This window comes from Uncinocarpus reesii, genomic scaffold (genome assembly GCF_000003515.1).
Source record: "Uncinocarpus reesii 1704 scaffold_4 genomic scaffold, whole genome shotgun sequence".
In the NCBI taxonomy this organism is placed as follows: Eukaryota; Fungi; Ascomycota; class Eurotiomycetes; order Onygenales; family Onygenaceae; genus Uncinocarpus; species Uncinocarpus reesii.
The window spans coordinates 2,331,702-2,352,833 of record NW_003052497.1 but is presented as its reverse complement, the minus strand read 5'-3'; the positions used below and the strand labels follow the sequence as shown (position 1 = coordinate 2,352,833).

Below are 21,132 nucleotides of genomic sequence, written 5' to 3'. Positions count from 1 at the left end.
TCAGGTTGGGACAATTTTGCTCTGAGAAGTAGGCGGGTCCGGCAGGGGAAGAAAGAAGCCAACGGAATCAGAAAAGATGTCTACTAGTTTTTCTCTAGTAGCAGCGTTTGCTTTCTCAGATGGCTTCGGTTTGGATGGACGAAGAATAGGTTCATCATGTCCAAAGCTCGCTCTTATTAGGTACTGAGCGGTCTTTTATGCCAGTGTCTAGCGGTCCAGGTCCACGGAGATCAGATGGTGATTGACTAGAAGTCCGGATATCAACGGGCTCGTATTTTGACAGATTTAGGGCGCGCCGGAAGCCACTTCAAGCTGATGACTAAGAACGGACATTGTGCTTGGAACGAATCAATCAAGTAGAAAGAATATAAAAAAAAAAGACGACAAAAAGCAAATGCCTCCGACCAGGTTCGAACTGGTGGCCTCCGGATTGCCCAGCAGTGAATTCTGCTCGTCATAAGTGGATTATGAGACCGGCGTCATGACCAACTAGACCACGGGGGCGTTGTTGCCTGGTGGCGGCGGCTTTGGCCTTACCAGCCCTTGTTAGGCTACACCAACATATCCGCGACTTCCGCCACACAGCACGGATTCGGAAATCAGAACGCGGTTGTTAGCGAAAACCACCATAGCATTACTCTGATTACAAGACCGAGAAGTCCTAGCGAAGACTCTTTAAGGCATAGTAATTACTCACACCTACCCCCCCGAACAGGCTCGCAGGACTTTCAAGCAGTTTCAAGTTCATACATACAAAGAGAGTGGAAGGCAAGTTCAGTCTCAACTCAAGTATCGTAGCTGGATATTAAATCAGAAACCAAAATCCGCGCCTGTTTTCCCTGTTTCAAAGGAACGGGCGAACTACCAACTCCCCTCGGGGTCATTCCTCCAGTTCCAATATCTCGCCAACCACGATCCGGTTGGTGCAAAGCGGAGAGTAGACCGACAAAACTGAATCATGGTACATCCGTCATGTTTTACCGTTGAACTCCTAGGAGCAGCATGAGATTCAAGAAACGAGTGCAAGCATGGGCACATCCCTTGAATAAAAAAAGCAAGCAAATAACACAAGGTTGGCATTCTGAGAGATATATGGATGGAGGGCCTAGTGGTTACGGGTCACGCACCATCATGGAGTTGAATATCTATTTCTGTTCACGCTTTTGAGCCCCAGTCGCAAACTCCTCGTCGCTGGCATCCAAGATGTCATACTCTTCATCAGTAAGAAAGCCGTCGGAGTCAGCGTCGTCCATTGTCAGGCTTTCAACATCATCAGCGATGTCGTGTTCCACATCCTTGGCAGTGGTTGATGCCGGCTCCGGGGTCTCTACGATGCTGGACTCAGGGGACTCCTTATCTAATTTTGGGAACACCATCCCGCTCTCTGCAAGAGGTTCCGCACCATTCTTCTCCTGGGTTTCGTCTTGACCATCAAAATAACCTTGCACTGAGCCAAATTCTTGTTCCGCCGAGTCACCACGGCTTTGGGATACTGCCGATCGGACAACGACATCACACCATAATCGGTCTCCAAAGGGAATTCCATCGGCGGTCTTCAGGCGCCAGTACGAAATAGCCCGACCGAGGCGGCATGGAGTTTTCAAAGTCAAGGTAAACGGGACAATTTCGTTTGGCATAACGTCCCGAGGAAGTTCATTGCTTTCCATTGCGGAGATAAGCTGGCTGGTACTAGTGGGATGATCCGTGTCAACGTTGAACATTGCATCACCACCAGCAAATCGAATACTACAACCTCTAGGCCATGGACGCGGGCCAAAGTTCTGAAGATACCAAGTCTGCTTGAACACGGTATTGGGGAGGAATTCAGTCCCATCTGCAACGATGTCTTTCACAAACCGTGCTTGCAAGTATTCTGGCGAAGAAAATGAAGCTGTCCAAGGCTGGGTTTCATTCTTCTCCGCCTCGTGGTTTTCCTTCTCTTCATTGATAGTTGCGGAAGATGCTGGAGAAGGTGGTGCTGGAAGGTCGCTCGATTTTTGCACTTGTGTAGCAGCGTGAGAAACGCCCACAGCCTTGGTTGGGGCAAGGGACCGATCACCCATTCTCTGCAACGGCTGGCCTTGCTCATTTTCACCCACGGTGCTGATGGAAACATGCCGAACTGCAGTTTTAAATTTCAAAAGAGGGTGTGTGTGGTTATGATTGTTCTCAGGGTGAGCCTCGCAATTAGAGCAAAAGTCGGTGTCGTGGCAAATGGCGCATTTATAGCGAATGCCCGTGATAAATGAACAGCGGTCATTACAAAGCGGGCCGTCACAGTAAATACCGTAATGGGTTTCTTGAACGCCAGGAGCGATCGCAATAGGCTTATACAGAGGAACAAACCGATGGCCGATGTGCTTGGATGGAGCAGAGTCGACGCAATTGGAGCACAAATCGTAATCCGGGCAATCAAGACATTTGTGGCGCACGCCACAAATTCGCTAGAAACAATATTAATACACCCGCACAGAAATCAAAAAAAAAGAGAGAGAATGAGAGATGAGCTAACCTGGTCACATTCGTCACACAATGCCCTATGGGATACTCCTCGGCCTGGGCCGCAAAGCCGTCGTACCTTGTCCTTGAGGTTTGAGGTTCCAACATCCTGAATGAAATTAAAGTTATGGCCTGGATGGTGACCGTGAGTATTTTCGACCATGCAACTGAAACAAAGATCATAGTCATTGCAGTCGAAGCAAGTGACAAGCTCTGCCTCATCATAGTCTAAATAGATATCAGTTTAAACTATCCTTCTCGAAATTAGGTGCTTTGTCCATACCTTGGAAACAAGTATTGCATGTACGCATTGCCATCTCAGGTTCCTGCTCATCTTGTTCAACTTCAGGTTCTTCCTCGACTGTTTCAAGCGAACCTTCCTCCGTACTGTCTTCTGTAGGTTGTTCCTGAGCTTTGGGGGCAATAGTCTCGGTAGTGCTATTTACGACGGCACCGTCGACCACACTGCGCTTGATGAGCCAGTGATCCTCACCTGGGCAGAGAACGCCATCATCGATACATTTTTGGCATAAGTCATAGTCGCCATTATCACAGATGCTGCAATGCCAATGAGCGTTAGGAATAGAGTCCCCACAGTTGTTACAGTCAATGTAGAACGTCGGGTTATCCCTTGTCTTCGACGGAACCGAGGTATCGATGATCCATGCATTGGGTTCAGCTAACTGAAGCTGCGGCAGCTCCCCGATATCGTTCATCTGCGGAGCTTGTCTCTTGGCAATACGAGGTCGAGTGCCATCTCTGGCTGGCACGGGATCATTCAGCACAGTGTTCAGATAGCTTCCGCGGGACGCTGGAGAAACCGTGCTCTCGCTGAATGACTCTAGTGCTGGCTTTTGTTCTGGCTCAGGCTCATGCTTATCTTCGGTCAACTTAATTCGAAGCTTAGTTTTGGCCTTGGCAGCTCGATAAAGCTGTTTGTAGATGGCAGGATTCTCGCTGTCTAAAACTATCCATTTTGCGGCACTGTCGGAATAACGTTCGAGGGTGAAGTTGGAATCGGTTGGTAGGCAGAGAATTTGACGAATCTAAGCAGGATGGCCATACTCATTAGTGAACCAATGTAAAAATGAATGGGCTGTGAAGCAACACGGCTTTCAATATATCAAATTGCAACGAAAACAACAAGGCAAACCGGGCGAACAGAGAGTTGCTCACTTTCTGAGGGAAGGTGTAAGCTCCAAGGTCTTTCAGGGGAAGCTTGAAACGCCTATTGGCGCCTTCGTAGTTGAGCTTGATAGCAATGAGGGTCTCGGGTCCCACCAATGCAGCCATGATTCTATGACTAGTTCACAGAAGAAACAGATGTTGAACTTTTGAAGGGCTGAGGGGTACTGGAAGAGGATCACCAGCTTTCAGGCTGGCATGAAGTGGCTGCCTAGAAGATCAAGGACCTCTAGACCATGTGCTGGGTTGAGTAGATACCACAGCCGAGTAGCGTTCTGAGAGGTAGATTTGGATCAAGTAATGAATTTGGACCTGACTTGACTAGGTATGAAGAGGGTGGAAGATGAGGTTGATGGAAGGGAGGATGAGGGAAGAGGAGGAGGATGAGGAGGAAGAAGAGAAGAAGAGGTGAAGCTCTGGGGGGAACGATGGGACTTGAGGGGGTCCGAGTGATGCAGGAAGTCACTGGGAGCTGCAGCGGATTGGACCAACCGCAGGCGAGGGTTCCGGCGGTTTTGTATGGAAACGAGTGTTACGTCGTGCACTTGGAGCCTGCGAATTCGAGGCTGATACCGTAACTTACGCCGCCCATTGGGGAGACCCGGAGCCTGGTCGTCAGGCGGCTAGTCCGGATCAGGCCTAGTTGCGGGCTTGGGGCCACTCGGATGCGGAGAAGCTTCGATGATATCAGACCCTCCGACATCCATGCGGCGTATTGTACGCTTGTTACCGCGCAGCCTGGTACTTGTCAGAGTTACCGTACACCGCTCCTCGCAAGGGTTGGCAGTGGCTGCGATTTGATATCTGAATGTCGGATCAACTGGACGGTGCTCGAGTTGACGGAGGACTGTGTTTGCTCTGACACGGAGAGCCTTCTGCTCGACTCTGTAGTTAGATCAGCTTCCGACGAGGCTGTCGGGTGTTGCCCCATAACTATTAACTTGTTAGTTGACTACCATCTTCCCAGAACTTCCGCCTTGTATGTAGCCTCGCGATCCGTGGAAGTTGCTCCGTACTCCGTAGAATGCGAGGAAATTCAGATGGTTCCACGAATTACTGTTTCATCCTTCGTCATTGATAGCCCAAAGGTTACCGGTTGCTCCATGAAGAATTGACTCGACAGTCATCTGAATAGCTGAAAGTCAATCTCCCATTTTGAATGCTTATTGGGCAGGATGCTCTGAGTGCAAGGTCTAGTGAAAGATCTCAGAAGAGTGATATTGACCGAAAAGAACGTAAAATGAATGGCTAGTTTTGAAGTTTCACGAGCTATCTCTTGAAGAGGAATATTCCCGTTGAAGTCGCGTGGTAGGGGATATGGCACATTCCATCTACAGTCGACATTAGGTTTTTGGGACTTGATACATAGCAGCTGATTAGTGAACACATTGGGTGATTTTGAATATCAAAAAAGTGAAAAAGGAGGAAAGGGGGGCGCACAGAAGCAGATCGGGGCATAGAATCGAAGGAGAAGTGAAAGCGGTATCGATAAACGCTATGGTATTGAATGCTGGGGGATAGGGTAAGGCATATCATCGAATGGGCTGCGGGCAAGGGTCAGCAGCTTTGTTGGGAGCGATGGGTAAAATGGGGGAGAATTCATTGCATGCTTTTGAACAAAACCATTAGCAGTCGCTGGTCAAAAGAAGAACATTCGGTAAAAGATAATGACATAATTGATGCTATCATTATAAAGATGTCAAAGAACAGACGATATCGAGCATTCGAAGTTCAGAAGGGGGAATTGGTTAAAATATTGAAGGTCGCCGGTATGCGTAAAACATAAAAAAATCTAGCTAAAAACCGAGCCGTTACCATGAAGGCCAAAAACAAAACGCCGGCTATCATGTAACCCTAGAAATGGGACTGATGTGGGAAAATATAATTGGGCCCATAAAGCAATAAAGGGGCGTTGAGAGAGGTTATATCCAGCGCCTTTGTTTTAAGAGTAGTACATCGCCCCATTCGGTTGTTGGGGGTAGTAGTAAGTTCCCGGAGGAGTCATCATACCGCCCATCCCGACAACTCCGCCTTGCGGGGGCACAGGATAGGCGGTGTTGGGATAATTCGGGAATTGGGTGGCATCGTAATAGTAGACAGTGCCGTTTGATTCATGCGCGACTGTTCCCGGCTGCGTAGACGGTTCAGCAGGGGGTTGAGGCGCAATGACATACGGTGCCTGTTGTCCAGCAGGGACGAAAACGGGTGCGGCACCTGGCGGAGCAGGGGCACTGTATTGAGGGTAATCTGCATTGGGCCCTGGGTACATAACCGGCCCAGATAGATAAGATCCAGGGGAATAGTAGCTTTGCGGCTGGGGGTAAGGATAGGGTTGAAAGGGAGGGGCATGGATCGCGCGTTCCGGAATCTGAGAAAGTGGTGTTGCTGAGGCTTGTGGAGGGTGCGAGACATGGCGAGTATGCGAAGGGTATCCGGCGGATTCGGGGCCATAAGAAGCACCATTCAGCGCCATAGGCACCTGATGATGGAATGGCTGTTCTTGTTGCTGAGGTGGAGGGTTATAGAAGGCCATGGGTGACTCAATATCGGCTACAGAAACTGTCTTCTGCGGCCTAGGTTGGTGCATAGGGATCGTTGGAGTCGGCCGATTTTCTCGGAAAGGTGGGTGTTGAGGAGTGTAGGATGGCAGCTGAGCAAGAGGCTGCGGTCCAGCACCAGGAGCCGGGGCCACGTTAGGAGGTACCGGCGGGGGTGCCATTGGACCGATTGGTGCCTGGCCATGCGTTACAGGTGGAAGACGGACCACTGGCTTCCCAACGTCTCCAGGAATAATGGGTGCTCTGGAGATGACAGAACCTCCCGGTGAAATCACGCCGTTGCGAGAAGCAACTCTACCAATGGATGATCTCCGACTCATTGGCAGACTTGGACTATACACGCTTCCCCCATATAGACTATTCCTTCGGCTGCCGTAGAACCCACCGCGTCCACGACCACGGTACAGTTGCTGATTTGGTCGCAGAGCTCGAGGGATGAAGATGAACGAGCGTTCGGTGGAAGGGAAAATGTAACGGGGCGGTGAGCCAGGAAGCGCCACTCGCACGGGTTTATCTCTGCGCAGCGGAGGGCGGTGTTGGGGAAGGCGTGTATGTTGCTTTTTTGGAACCGCGGAGTAGGGTATCGGATTGGCCATCCCAGGTAAAAAGACTACAACAGGCACGTTTCCAATTAAAACAGTACTTGAGAAGGAGCGATTAGGCGGCGTCGATCGAGGAGCTGTGGGAACTGGCTTGTAACTTTGCATCGGCGGAACGGCAGAAGGTTGAGTGGATGACGGGCGACTTTGGGCTGGAGGTGGCTGGTTGATAGACTCATGTAGATCGTGAGTCCAGGGTGCATCCGTAACGTCGGGCTTTTGCGCAGGGCGCCTGTATAGCGACAAGGACACGTCAGAACGTCAGGAACGGGCCAGCAACGGGTATAAAAGTACTCACCTTTGACTGCTGTCCACTATGAGGCCGTGAGGTTTGCTTTTCGGTTTGGAACTATTGGCGGCACGATAGCCATTTGGAGACTTATTGCCCCTCTTATCATGAAGGAAAAAACCACCGCGAGTTGGCACAGATGTAGGATTTACTCCCCGTTCTTTCGCAGATTCATTCCGGTCCCCTTTTGCCCGTTGGCCGCGAGACACCGGCCTGCCTTTGTCGTTCGCAGCAGGCCCCGAGTCATCCCCCATATCGTCGAAATGTATTTCTGTAGCTTCTGCACCGTTATCCGCTAGCTTCAATCCGTTCAACATCGCTTCCATTTCCGAGGTCTTGGTGTCGAATGAGGGCTTTTTCGGCGATGGGAGGTTGGCATCCTTTTCGGCTAAAGGCTCCACGCGACCATGCTTGCTGGCGGAGTCTGGATTCGCGAGATCGTGGTCACTGAAATCGCTTTCTTCACCATCATGATCCTCATCCTGATGGCTGCTGGCATCGCTCAAAGAATCATCTTCGTAGTCTCCCGCCACCGAACCATCCTCCTCGCCCTCATCTTCGGGGCGACGACGACTGACTGCAAGCCGGCGACGATGGTGCGGAGCCATCTGCGAAAGAGTCAATGAGAAGTCAACAATCAGCAACAGGCAGCAACAAGATCCAGGAGCTTTGGATAGCGAGCATGGATGGCATAAAGGACCAGATGCCGTTCTGTTTGGTGACGGTAAATAGAGAACAGGGCAGAGGCACGAGGAGGCAACAGCTTGGTTTAGAGGGCCAAGGAGAGGAACACTTGACGCTTAGCCCAACAAAGGAAGGGAAACCAAACTGAGGACAAGAGAGAGCAAGATACCTTGTTCTGATCAAGCGATGCTCACAAGGAAGACGCTTGGGCACGCAATACTGAAAAACACCCTCGTCGACCTCTCTTCCAGGCCCGTTATCAGAAGCGACGCAGCAAAAGTCACTGGCGCTAGTCCTTGTTGGGCCTAGCGTACTGCCAGCTCCGTCACCAAAAGAAGACGGTTGTTAGGTAAGCTGCTTCCTGGAGCCAAAGGGAAGCGAGTGACGCACTGGCCAGGCTCCCGCTTCCCTCTGCAGGCTGCTAGGCCATGGTGATTACCTACAATCCTACAAGGACACTAGCTAATAGCAGATGAAATCAACGGGATGAGCTTCGTGAGAACACAACTCTGAGAATTCCCTGCCATTGACTATCGCCTAATCAAATGTGGTTTTCTTCCCTTGCGATTCGACTATTGTCCCGCTCAGCCGCTGAACCGTCTCTTCAGAATAGCGACCGGTGGAGCTGCCCTTGGCCTTTGTCTTTGGCCTGGTACGCGCCTCCGTCTTTCGAGACGAACTTCGTTCGGTAGAAACCTCCTCGATAGGAGCAGCTTCGTCGTTCTGGCGCTTGTCTTTAGATCCATCCTCCCGCTTCGACCCTTCTTTCCCAAAGCGCTTGTTGTAGCGAGTGGTGCTGTCCTCCGCAAATTCCATGCGCAAAGTGCGCCCCAGCAAGCGATTGACCCATACCTTCTTCTCCTTTCGCTTCTTTGGCTGCCCATCCGATGCCGATGCGTCAGCCTCCTCGTCTTCTGGCACCTTGACAAATCCCCGGATTGCGGCCACTGCAGAGTCCAACTCCTCGAATTCCACCCAGCCATACCCTTTGCATTTGCCAGAGTCTTGGAAAGTGGCTATATGGACGTGGCTAATGCTCCCACAGGGCTGATAATGCTCCTCTAGCATTTCCTTTGTAATATCGAACGCGAGATTCCCAACGAATATCTTCCTCGAGGGGGTTTTATTCGAAGGTTTTTCAACAGCGTCAGACTTCTCGGGGCGTCCCGAATAATCGTTTGCATCTTTAATGAGGACTGCTCGTCCTGAGAGGAGTTTCTCGCTCAGTGCGACTGCCCGTTGTACCGCCTCGCTGGTCGAGAAGCCAACATAGGCAAACCCTTTATTTAATACTTGTCTCCCATTATTTTTCTCGCCACTACTTGGAAGGTGTAAACGCGTGATTTCGTCCGGCGTAAACGTTCCCTGCGTAGTAAAAAACTTGCGTAGATCGTCCTGCGTCGCGGTGAAGGGCAAATTTCCGATCCAGATTTCAAACGTGGTCCGCTTCTTCGATTGCTCGCTGCCAGATTCTTTGGCCTTTGGCTCTGGAGTTGTTCGCTTCGAGTCCTCCGTGCTCACTGCACCTGGCTTCTTCTTGGCTTTTCGGAGAGCTTTTTTCGAAGGAGGCTCGGGAGCCGTGAGGTCGACCTCGATTTCCGGGTCAAGCTTTCGCTTACGGCTCGTTTTCGGGGAGGAATCTGAGACAGGGTCCATTGTTGAGCAATGATCCGTTTCGAAATAACAAAAGGGAGGGTGAGGCCGGCTGCACTGGCCTTCTTGTCGCTGAAAAATTCCGAGGTGTGGATTTTAGCTTCAGATGGTCTGTTTGTCAGAAGAATTGGCTGGGGGGCGCTTTGAACCCAACAACCTCGACGACGACAGCTCAAACCACCCTTTCTTTTTACCTGACTCCAAGTCCAGGATCTCAGGGAATCATTCATCAAGACCAGCACGATTCCACCGCTGTTTATCAGATATACCATTACCAGTCGGATCTACTGGCTCCATGGCTTCCCACGGAGACACTACTGAATCGCTCTCGACGAACGGGAGCTTGCCTGATGGGCATGACCCGAGCGTGCATCGCACCTACAAGTCTTTCAAGTTAGACCCCCGCGCTTCTATTTCACAATTGTCCATGCTAATTATGCCCGTCTAGGCGAAAATTCGCAAAATTAAAACTCAAGTTTGAGTTGGCGATGAAGGAGGGAAACTCACTTGTCAGGGAGGAATTAAAGATTATCGACCTCTCGAAACGTCTCAAGGAACAGAATGAGTATGTCGGAGCGCATGGTCCGTATAAATCTGGCAGCTGCTGACGCTTGTAATTGCATAGCCAACTTCTAGAACTCCTTCTAGAGCTCAACTCGAGCATCAGAATCCCTCGACACTTTCGATACGAGCTAGACGTTCCTACGGAGCCATTCCCCAGGGCATATTACCAAGAACCGGATACTGTACCAAAACTCAACTACGACGTCGCGACTGCTCGCCAAAAACTCCGCGAAGCGAGGGTGAAGTTAATAGAAGGCAAAATATCCCCAGCCTCGTGCCAACGACTTGAAGAATCCATAACCCGGGGCGACAATTTTGCTCCAGCGCTTCACTATACCGAACTCTTGAAAACACCACATGCGGTTCCAGCGAACGGTGACCACCCAGGCCCAGTCGAAGATCTAGATTCTACGCTTGGATTTCTGTCTCCGGAGCACGACATGGAATATACAAACAACCTCGACTCAGGCGCAGGCTTCACTCGGACAGGGGAACGGCCGTCGACCGCTGAGAGAGAAAGGGAAATCATCCTGCGCAACCCCACGTCGATGTATCACTGGCTGCGAAAAAATGATCCTAGTGCCTTCCTGGAGACAGAATCGGTTGGCGTCCCGGAGAAGCCGTCAGTATCGACAAAGGCAGCAGCTACTCGTACCTCCAAGCGGGCGGCGGCACAAGCCTCGAAAGAGGACAAGGGGCCCGAGGAGGACGCTTTTATGCTTGACTTGGAGCCAGAGGTTACAAAGGGTGGCAGTCGAGCTAAGAGGAAACGAGACGAAGATGGTGGATACCGTCCAAAGGGCGGAAGTAGCGGTCGATCGAGGAAGAAGAAAGAAGATGCCCCAAAGAGAAAGCGAACATCTACTGCCGCTGCTGCAACGGCAAGCTAAAGTACCGTCCTTGAAGATGATTGTCGATTGTATTTCTATGGATCCATTTGGTGCTTTGTGTTCCTTCTAATTTTTCCTATAGGGCCATTTCCCTGTACTTATATTATAATGGTCCATTGTCTTCGATCATTATTGTGCTCGTCGGTAGTATTTTATTCCTTTCGATTCTCTTCTGTCTTGGATGTAGAACTTCCAGATTGTTCTTCGCGTAGCTTCTTCTTTTTTCCATGAGCGTCAAGCACCGCGTTTCATACCTTCTGTTGACATCCTCGAATGTGTTCTTACAGACACGTCAGAAGATACCAGATTCCCAAAGAGCCTGAACTTCCCTTTTGATTCTTCCTACGATGGGTTTGTGAAAAGTTGAGTGCAGGATAGCCCTCAGAGAATTCAAGTCTCTCTTTCTAAAGGTTCACCAAGGGGATTTTGCCTTCAGCCTTCCTTCAAACACGCATCTCAGTTATGTCTATTGGAGGTATTCCGAAAGTATTCCTCGAGAGGTTTTGTCACAACTTTCTCAACCCGGGGAAAGGCGATGTGACTCCTGGCCCAGGGGCGATCGGTTACTACATGGGGATGCTGTCAGCAGCCGATTGTGAAATTGATATTGGGTGCTACGAGCATCCGGAGGAATTTTTGGAGCAGTTGATGCGCTTGCAACGCCTGCCGGTGATTCAGCCTTCAATGAGGATTACCGCTGAGAGTCACTGGGAAAGCATCAAGGTCATAGGCCATGGCTCGTACGGCACCGTATATCTTTGTGCGTGGCATCCATTTGGTACAATGGTGCGAACTCCCCCCTACTGCAGCTGGTTGATGGCTTTCAAATGATAGTTAACGTCAGTCTCAGGACCCGATTTTCTTCGCCATCAAAGATACCCAAAATGATTCCTTTTGGGCAGACTATTGCAGTGAAGGTCATCTAACTCGAAGATTGAACGCTGCTGGATGCCCCAATGTCGTCAAAGTTCATGACTGGTTAAACTTGGGCACGCGACCAGCTCTCTCTCGTGAGAGCGACAGCGACAGCGACAGCGAGGAACAACGCTTAGAATATTATTTCCGCATCCTGTACGATTACTATCCGGGAGGCAGCATCGATGCTCTTTTCGATGACTATTTCCAGAATGAGTACGTGGAAGGGGAACCTTGATACCGTCGAACGTTGCTCAGATGCCGTTAAGCTAATTGATGGTACTATTCGTCTTGATAGAATTTTGCTACCAGAAGCTTTTTTGTGGCACCTTTTTCATTGTATGATGACTGCGGTGTTGTACTGTACGAATGGGCATGCAAAGCCGTATATCAAGCCCGGATGGGAGGAGATTGTGCACAAAGATGTTAAGCCAAGCAATAGTGAGTCTGGCTTTTGCATCCAAAGCAAGTTTATCAGTCTAACGATTTGTAGTCTTCATTGGATCGCCACCTTCGCATAACGCTGATGAGCTGTACCCGAATCTCTATCTGGCAGATTTTGGTGGGAAAAGCCCCTGCGTTCAAACCGACAGCTCTAACCCCATCAGTGAATTATCTAGGTCTGGCTTATACTTTGCCCAACGACGATGTGCGAGAGTATAAGAAAAGTTTCTGCATGGAGGGAACCGGGGAGTATACTCCTCCGGTAAGACACATCCATCTGAAACCCCTGTTAGTGGCTAGATTATATTTATGCTCACAGGGAACGATGCAGGAGGCACGAGATATCTATGCACCGTGGGAAATAAGCTCTAAAATTGACGTCTATGCCTTATCACACACCATCCAAAACGCATCCAAAAAGGTCTACCAAGTTTACACTGGCCTCGAACATCAGCTGATCATCGAGCGCTCTGACGCAGACCACTACCTGCCATACTCTGTTACTCTTCACGAGCTCTGCGAGCGGTGTCACAGCTCGGATCCCGAAGACAGGCCCGACGTCTATAAATTGTGGGAGGTCACGAGTCATATGGCTAGAGAATGGAAGCGTGTTGTTCTGAACAATCGACGAGATGCCGAAGTAGCAGGGGAGAGATTCTATGAAGGCATGGTTCTGTTCGATAAGAACCTGCGGAACCAAGTTTTCGCCGACCAAGCTCTGAGAAACGAGTACTTTGCTGCGACATCATGGAAGCATCGCAATCAGCAAGCCGTGGCGGAGATGAAAAAATGGGCAAGATGGCGTCAGATGGAGCTCTACGGTCGAACATTTTGAAATTCCAATTTTACTCAATGTTTTAAAGTCTTTTCTTTCAATGGAATGGACAGATTTCAATATTCCCCAAAGTGCAGATCTTTCATTTGTGAAATCATTTGACAATCTCTGAGACTCAATCTAGGAGAAGAAAGCGATGGCTTGAATACACTTCTGGGGGTTAGAATAACTAACTGGCACTTCCAAAGATCAAGTATGATATCGTGGGTATAAAAGTAAGCACAATTAGTCAATGTCCGAATGTTTTCTGTTAATATATTAGGATTTATATGGGATGACCTTTTTGGATATTTAACTTCATCCTTTGAGGTTTAATTACCATATATTAACTACGCCTTGAACCCGGATCCAACCCGCTCTTATATCGTTTAACGATCATAAACACCACCCTACAGTGTCCAATGTCCCAATCCAGCAAAAGCCAGAGAGAGGAGAGGTGCAGGTTGCCGAGCCTCGCCAATGCTCTAACCTGCAGCATCGACTCGCGTTGGAGCGGGCGCCAGCCAACGTCAAAATAGGACAAAACAAGAGACCTAGACGACTCTTGAGCCAGCCGAAATGGATGAGCCGCTGTTGGTTTCCAAAGACCGGAGCGGGTATTACCATCTCGATATCCTGGGGCAACTACCACTGCTCCAAATATATACCCAAATATGCCTGTGCTATGCAGTGGCCGACGCTTCGTCGCACCCGCGGATCATCACCACCCTCACCAATGGCCTTGAACGGCTATCGGCGAGCTTTCCATGGTTGGCGGGTCATGTCGTCAACGAAGGCTCAAGCGAGAACAGTTCGGGTATATTCAAAATCAAACCGTTGGCGAAGCCTCCTCCTCTCGTTGTGAAAGATCTCCGAAATGACCCGTCCATGCCGACGATGGACGCTCTTCGGCATGCCGAGTTCCCTTTCGCCATGCTGGACGAAAAAGTAATTGCTCCGCGCAAAACAATTCCGGGAAGCCCTGACGAACCTGCGTTTGATACGATGCCGGTTTTCCTCCTACAAGCTACTTTTATCTCTGGCGGTCTTCTACTCATGTTTGTCGGCCAGCACGGCGCCATGGACATGACTGGCCAAGGTCAGGTTATCGATCTGTTCTCCAAGGCTTGTCGGAATGAGCCTTTTACACCAGAAGAACTGTCATCTGGCAATCTTGACCGTCGCCATGTCATTCCCTGGCTGGATAATCCCTACATTTCGGATTCCGACGCCGCACAGCAACAGCCTGTGAAACCACCTTCCCATGGCGACCAACCAGCTCCATTCCCGGCGACTACTCCTCCGAAATGCACCTGGGCTTACTTCATTTTCTCTTCCAGGTCACTTGTCGCTCTGAAAGCGCTAGCTACAAGCGCCTCGAGCCCGCCGTCGGGTTTCATATCCACTGATGACGCCCTCAGCGCCTTCATTTGGCAGTCCATCAGTCGTGCTCGACTCCCTCGTCTTGAGCCAACAACTAAATCTACTATCACCCGCGCCGTCGATATCAGGCGTTATTTTAATATCCCACAGATGTATCCGGGAGTTGCACAGAACTTAAATTACCACACCTCCACGCTTCAAAAGCTGATTGAGCAGCCGTTGGGCGCGGTCGCATCCCAGTTTCGTTCAGCAGTGGATCCCAAAACATCAGATATAGAGTATCGCACACGTGCTTTAGCGACACTTATCAGCCGTACGCCGGATAAGAATACAGTTTCCATTACCGCGAACATTGACCCATCAACAGATCTCATGTTGAGTTCTTGGGCGAAGCTAGACTGTTATGAGCTTGACTTTAATCTTGGATTGGACAAACCTGAAGCTGTACGCAGGCCACGACTTGACCCGTTTGACGGCTTGATATACTTGATGCCCAAGTCTCGAGACGGCGAGATTGCTGTCGCGATAGGTTTGAGGGATGAGGATCTGGATAGATTAAAAGCCGATGAAGAATTCAACAAGTACGGGAGGTACATTGGCTGATGGATAGCTTGAAGGCATGGTAGAAAGCGAAAGAACCAGGTTCTGAGTAGTTTTAATGCCCGGATACGAGGTTGTTGTTGGAAGTCGGATGTTGAAACTGGTCAAGAACTTGGGTGCCGGGGAGGTTCGTCGGAAACGGCCTAAAAATAGGCAATTGTAGGCGTGTCATGCCTGTAGATGGGTTCGTGATAAGCGACGTCTGTTGGGACTGATGCGAGGCTGTGTTTAGAAACGCCGCAACCCCTGGCTAGGCAGTCTCCGCATTTCGCACCATCAGCAAATTTCATGCGTTTCTCGATCCGGTTATCAATTGACTGGGATATCATCCTCATAGTTCCTCAAAATATTCACAAAGAGTTACTAAATTACTACCACCGTATTAGTCCACGGTTTTAGAAAACGAGCGATGTTGCGCATTGCCCACAGTGAGTGGCTGAGATTCTGGATCGAAACGTTCAAGTAGTTAGCTAGGGTAGCAACCACATTGCCGCAGCTGGTGGTTTCAGAACGGCACTCTCCATATGACCGCAAACGAGAACGTTTTTTCAGGCGTCAAAGAGAGGAAACGGCGGACCGCCGGATGCGTATGTTCACCCGTGCGTTCGTGACAGGCAGCCGGGGCATGTATCCGGGTTCAAGCACCATCCAGAGTCTGTGCTCTCGACAAGGCGTTGTGGCGGGCACAAAATGTTCATGCGACCGTTCGATATAGAGCAGAAAGCCCCAGCGGCAATTGGGATCCGAGAGAGGCGTATTTGGCACGAAGGCATTTTCAGTCTGGCGTTCAGTCAAACGCTCGGGGCCTTGGAGGAGTTGAGAGACAGTCACGACTTTTATCCAGCAACATAAATGGGAATGACTCTCCCACCCAGGCTCGACATGAGAAAGGATATCCTAACCGGCATCTCTAGCGATTCGGTGCCGTTGTTGACATAATCGATTCAACTTAAGCCCAGTTTCCGCCCCTGCCCGGTACAGTCATGCCTAGAGCATCAGAGAGTCCGTCTAACCACGCTCGCCCAAACACAAAGACCAACCCAGAATCAGCCAAGCTCAATAGGCCACCAGCGGAGCACAAGTGCTGGAATTGCAACAAGCCGCTTCTGCGACGCCCTCCATGCCAGTGCATGGACTGTGGAACTGTGAACAATTATTGAGGGTATCATACGACCATAGGTAAGTAGATAACTTTGACTCCCATTTCCCCTATCCTGGTCCGGACAAGATGCTGATCCGTTTCCCATCCAGCTCGGCAATTGCTGTTGACAGGTTCCGAAGGAGGAGAATTGTATGTGAACCGTTCAGCTACATCTGAAGAACGTGCGTCGCACGCAGCGTGTCGAGACATAGAGGGCTTGACTCGAGGCTAGCCTGCATATCTCAAGGGTGCCTTGGGGAGGCTTTGTAGAGGGAAACTGTAGCAAGGGGAATGCAGAAAGAATCCAGGCACGCTTAAGGGGGAATTTGTGGTGGCTTGTTCTGGCGTTTTCAAGGAGTCTGATGGATTTCTGATGTTTATATTTTGTTTCCGTTGGCAGTCATGTAACCCCAAGATTGAAATCGAAGGTGAATACAGTTTGCAGACATCATCATTGTCCTCCATCCGTTGGATCTATGGCGTCGTCTGCTCTCGATCTTCCTGTGGTGCGCCTGAGTCAGCAACGCGGCGAAGTCAACGTGGGACGGCCGCGAAGCTCAGCAGATGTACTCCGTAATGGAATGGAATCTGATTGATCTGGATCGTGGCGGAAGGGCACTCTTGCGAGGATCACCATGACGATCCGAGCTTGATTTCAAGACAGGCTTGGTTTTTGCCATTGCGGGCGAACTGCCTCGAACGGACAATCACTCGTATTCGCGGGCTCGGCCAATCCGGTGGTCTCTCCATCGAAGCTGCTCCAAGATATCCAGTGCAGCTGGGTTCATCCTGGCCTGAAAAGGGAAACTGATCGTGTTGCCCAAAGGCAGCAGCAGACGACCACTGTGTCCTGCTGAAGAAGTTTGCAAGCACCATTTAAAGCGATGGCTTCGCCAGGGGAGCTCAACCTCTTTCACTGCGTTGCACATCTCATTGACCTATCGAATAACTAGTGCCTAGTTACCATAGTTACAGTAACTTTTGTCTTTCTTTATATTGCTGATTTTAACCGATCGACTGTTATCATTATCATGAAGGCTCTGTTGCCTCAGTTGCTACTCGTTGCTTCTCCACTGCTCGCGGCGTCCGCCGGTGTCCAGCATCGGCGACGATGCGCCTATGGTGATCCATGCTGGCCATCAGATAATGAGTGGCAAAGATTCAATTCTTCCATTTCGGGCCATCTCATTCGGACCTTTCCCTCCGCAGCGGTTTGCCATACAAAACAATATGACGCTCCCAAGTGCGCCATTGCAAAGGAGAATTGGACAAACAGTTTCTGGCGAACCAACCAAACTGGTGCATATTCGGCTATTCTATGGGAGCTAGGTGAGACAGGGCAATGCTTCATCGACACTCCAAAGGAAGCTCCCTGTGATCAAGGCATCGGTACGCCATACAACCCCAGATGGGTATATGACTAGGGCTCACACATGTGGCATAGTTCCACATTATTCGGTCAATGTCCATGAGATAGGTGACATTCAAGCTGCTGTCAAATTCGCAGCGAAGAAAGACCTCTTTTTAGTCGTGAAAAATACGGGACATGACCAGTGAGTTGCAGTCCTAGGTCTGGTTTGATGGCCATGATCATTCACACCTCATAGTCTCGGTCGATCAAGCGGTCAAGGGGCGTTTTCGATATGGACACATAACATGAAAGGAAAGGAGTGGCATGCTGCGTTTGTTCCAAAAGACGCACCCCAGGAAACCGAAGGGATTCCGGCAGTGACGCTGCAGGCAGGGGAACAATGGTTGGGTGAGCTCAAGTCTACGTATCCAAATTCTGCTTTCTGACAATACTCTCTTTGTAGACGTCTATAGAGCCGCTGCCGAAGAAGGTGTTATTGTTGTTGGCGGTTCGGCTCAAACCGTCGGAGCCGCCGGAGGATACCTTACCGGCGGAGGCCATAGTGCTTTTTCTCATTTTTATGGCCTTGCTGTGGATAGTAAGTATTTATCCGATTCTCACGGCTCCCCGAGGCTATCTAGTCCCGTTTGTCTGACATCAATAGACTTGCTGGAGGTTAATCTTGTCGATGCAAAAGGTGAACGTAGAACTCTCAACCAATATACTGACCCGGAATATTTCTATGCGCTTCGAGGAGGAGGTGGCTGCGCCTGGGGTGTAAGTATCATGAAAAGGCTCTTTTTTGGCAGAAGTAATATGGCTGCTTACCATTGAAATAGATTATCACATCCGTCACATATAAAACCCACCCAAACCCATCACATATCCAGGTTGGTTTCCTTCAATTCAACGTCACTAACAACTCGACCTTGCGCGCCGTTCTCGAAAAGTCCCTTCGAGGGCTTGTAAGTGTCACCGACGCGGGATATACTGGGTACGGTATCATAAACACCAGTGATGAGCCCCTTGGGTTCAATGCAATCTTCATTCAGCCCAATGGAACTAATGCCACTTTTAACACGGCCTTTAAACCGTATTATGACATTTCAACGATGCAAGGAGTTTCTGGTCTTGTCGCAAACGCTGAATTCCCGAGCTGGATTGAGTACTCCAAGTACTTCCTCCGAGACCCAAACATCGCTACGAACATTATTGAGGCATCAAGGCTCCTAACTCAGGAAGTTTTATTACACCGCACGGGTGACTTGGTGGACCTGGCTTTTGAATACCCGTCACCGGGGCCTGGGTTTAGCTTTAGTGAGCATCACTTTCGATCCCGCTTCGAAGAAAAATTTGCAAGGACCTAGTGATTTTTCGTTGATATTAACCTCATTTTCCTTTAGTTGGCAAAGTCGATGCTACTGAACGAGACAACACAGCTGCACATTCAATTTGGAAAGAAAGCAGGGCCCTGCTTGGCTGGTCGGCGAACTGGACGGACGATGCGCCGGTCGACGAAAAGAGAAAGGCGAAACTCGACCTGGTCGAGATCAGCAGGAGACTCGGCGAAATAGTAGGCCCAGAGGGCGGATCGTATGTAAATGAGGCCAATCCGTAAGATTCCTCCTCCCATACCTCGGGTCCCTCTTCCAATTTAACCGGATTGGCAACATAGATACGAGCCAGATTGGAAAAACGTATTCTGGGGAGACAAATATGACCGACTGTTGGCGACTAAGAGGCGAGTAGACCCTACAAACCTGTTTGTTTGCAATAGGTGCGTGGGTACGGACATCATCTTGGAGCCGTGAAGTTTGAGGCGAAGCGGTCACCTTTGATAAGCCGGGAATACTGATATCTTGATGGGCGATCCATTGTGAATTTTGCTGTAAGCCTTTTCATGTTGATGGCCGATTTTTTTGGTGGCTCCGTAAATTCACAATTCATTTTATTCTTCCTTCCAATCATTGCTCGCCTCCTTTGATTAGGACCGTGACGGTGCGCCTGTCCACAAGGGATATCTCGCAGAGTTGGGAGCGCAATCATCGTATCTAGAGACGCAAGTATTCTATCGCCTCACGGTTGCTAGTGAATAGCCGATAGCCATTAAGAATCTTCCCAATGGTGTTCCTCAAGCGGAGTTAGACTTGTCATGCCTGACGAAATGGTATGCTTTTCATATAAAATCGTTCAGTCAGTAACAGTCCTATGCCTGTACCAATGAATCTGTCAATTTCACAATAATTGATCTTTGTGGTGTTTCGGGCAACATATTTGCAAAGTGGCATTCAAGAACTTCCAATCCCAACGATAAAGCGACACTGTCAAGATGGTGAAGCAACACGCTGCAGCCAAGCAGCTTTCTTTGATCCCATGAGTATTGGGGCGGAATGCGGTTGTAAGGGTTGTCAATGCAACCCCATTTCCTGAGGTGATCAGATATGCATTCAGTAGAAAAGCCCAGGAATTGGGCAGCGGGAAATATCGCAAGTAGGAATCGTAGCTATATTGACGGGGGCGAGATTTGCAGCGTCTGCACATGTAGCGAAAACATCGATAATCGTTGTAGTCAAAACTTGCATGTAATTCCCAGATGTACCCCTAGACCATATATATCAGGTTCTCCTAGTTTGATTCTGTATGTTGACTTGGTGACTCCAAAAACGGTTTTCCAGACAGATAATGCTGTTCCAACTAAGAAGAAGACATAAACCAGGCATCCCAGCAAAATTAGTGGGTTAGACCGCATTGAATCCGGATGTAGCTAGGGAGGCCGTGAAGGTGTGATATTTGAGAATGCTTCGAATAGCTTTTAAAATGTGAGAACAGACAAATATAGAATGCAATCTCACGGGAGACCTTTGGCACTTATTCATACTCGAGCCGAGTATCAGAAGTCGAATGAATGCGAGGCAGAGCAGAGAAAGACGAGACGAGGCTGCAGCCCGCAGGCTGCAGCTTGCATAGCTAGTTAACGAAAGCGGCCACAGTTCCCGACGACACGGCCCAAAACGAAGCAATGGCGTGGACAATACGGCCGCAAACTCCAGCACGTTTCGGAATAAAAAAGTTCGCTGAAGCCACGAAATACCCTCAAGAACTGTTCTCAGCCCTGCTGCACATTATCGGGCAGCCAACATGTGCGCGAGTCCCAGGATGTCAGTCGATGTGGGAAGTTCGGATTGGCGCCCTGGGTGCAGTTCTTGTGGAAGTACGACGGAAACTCTGGTAAGCAAAATGAGATCGCAAGGCCAGCAGTAAAAAACGGGTTAGCTGGCCCGTAGCATATATAGAACGGCCGCCTTACAATGTCAAGAGTCCGTTTCCATGAATACGGAGGTAGACGCCATAGGTATAGGTTGAAGAGCCAGGTCAACTCTCTTGTCACGAACCCTTTGTCACATCAATGGGAAATCAGTATGAGCGATCTGTATGCATATCCACAACCTTGAATCTAGTGTGTAGCAGACCGACAACTGATAATTTCTTTTCTTTCAAGGGACGCTGTCCATGCTGTCCACCAGCAGCTCGAGCGTATCCCCAACCATGTAACTGTCATATTT

At 49.7% G+C, this 21,132-nt stretch overlaps 7 protein-coding genes and 1 non-coding gene across 8 annotated transcripts; 4 read left to right on the top strand and 4 right to left on the bottom strand.

Annotated features, from left to right (window-relative positions):
- Nucleotides 1-395: 395 nt before the first annotated feature.
- UREG_07989 lies at nt 396-504 on the bottom strand. The gene has a single exon. It is a non-coding gene; the product is annotated as a tRNA-Met (tRNA).
- A 641-nt stretch (nt 505-1,145) lies between these two features.
- UREG_06934 (uncharacterized protein) lies at nt 1,146-3,792 on the bottom strand (the record flags this gene model as incomplete). The annotated part of the gene is made up of 4 exons (XM_002583921.1): nt 1,146-2,444; nt 2,579-2,727; nt 2,783-3,545; nt 3,676-3,792. 4 exons carry the CDS (start codon nt 3,790-3,792, stop codon nt 1,146-1,148), a joined length of 2,328 nt encoding a protein of 775 aa, XP_002583967.1.
- A 1,834-nt stretch (nt 3,793-5,626) lies between these two features.
- On the bottom strand, nt 5,627-7,738 carry UREG_06933 (uncharacterized protein; the record flags this gene model as incomplete). Its single annotated transcript, XM_002583920.1, has 2 exons — nt 5,627-7,073; nt 7,140-7,738. 2 exons carry the CDS (start codon nt 7,736-7,738, stop codon nt 5,627-5,629), a joined length of 2,046 nt encoding a protein of 681 aa, XP_002583966.1.
- A 613-nt stretch (nt 7,739-8,351) lies between these two features.
- UREG_06932 (uncharacterized protein) lies at nt 8,352-9,470 on the bottom strand (the record flags this gene model as incomplete). Its single annotated transcript, XM_002583919.1, has 1 exon — nt 8,352-9,470. One exon carries the CDS (start codon nt 9,468-9,470, stop codon nt 8,352-8,354), a length of 1,119 nt encoding a protein of 372 aa, XP_002583965.1.
- A 558-nt stretch (nt 9,471-10,028) lies between these two features.
- UREG_06931 (uncharacterized protein) lies at nt 10,029-10,921 on the top strand (the record flags this gene model as incomplete). The annotated part of the gene is made up of 2 exons (XM_002583918.1): nt 10,029-10,036; nt 10,093-10,921. The coding sequence occupies 2 exons, from the start codon at nt 10,029-10,031 to the stop codon at nt 10,919-10,921; spliced, it is 837 nt and encodes a 278-aa protein (XP_002583964.1).
- Nucleotides 10,922-11,491: 570 nt separating this feature from the next.
- Nucleotides 11,492-13,115, top strand: UREG_06930 (uncharacterized protein; the record flags this gene model as incomplete). Its single annotated transcript, XM_002583917.1, has 4 exons — nt 11,492-11,661; nt 11,855-12,052; nt 12,135-12,277; nt 12,457-13,115. The coding sequence occupies 4 exons, from the start codon at nt 11,492-11,494 to the stop codon at nt 13,113-13,115; spliced, it is 1,170 nt and encodes a 389-aa protein (XP_002583963.1).
- A 558-nt stretch (nt 13,116-13,673) lies between these two features.
- On the top strand, nt 13,674-15,080 carry UREG_06929 (uncharacterized protein; the record flags this gene model as incomplete). Its single annotated transcript, XM_002583916.1, has 1 exon — nt 13,674-15,080. The coding sequence occupies one exon, from the start codon at nt 13,674-13,676 to the stop codon at nt 15,078-15,080; it is 1,407 nt and encodes a 468-aa protein (XP_002583962.1).
- A 2,794-nt stretch (nt 15,081-17,874) lies between these two features.
- Nucleotides 17,875-19,380, top strand: UREG_06928 (uncharacterized protein; the record flags this gene model as incomplete). Its single annotated transcript, XM_002583915.1, has 6 exons — nt 17,875-17,977; nt 18,033-18,167; nt 18,234-18,346; nt 18,409-18,886; nt 18,973-19,162; nt 19,245-19,380. 6 exons carry the CDS (start codon nt 17,875-17,877, stop codon nt 19,378-19,380), a joined length of 1,155 nt encoding a protein of 384 aa, XP_002583961.1.
- Nucleotides 19,381-21,132: the final 1,752 nt, after the last annotated feature.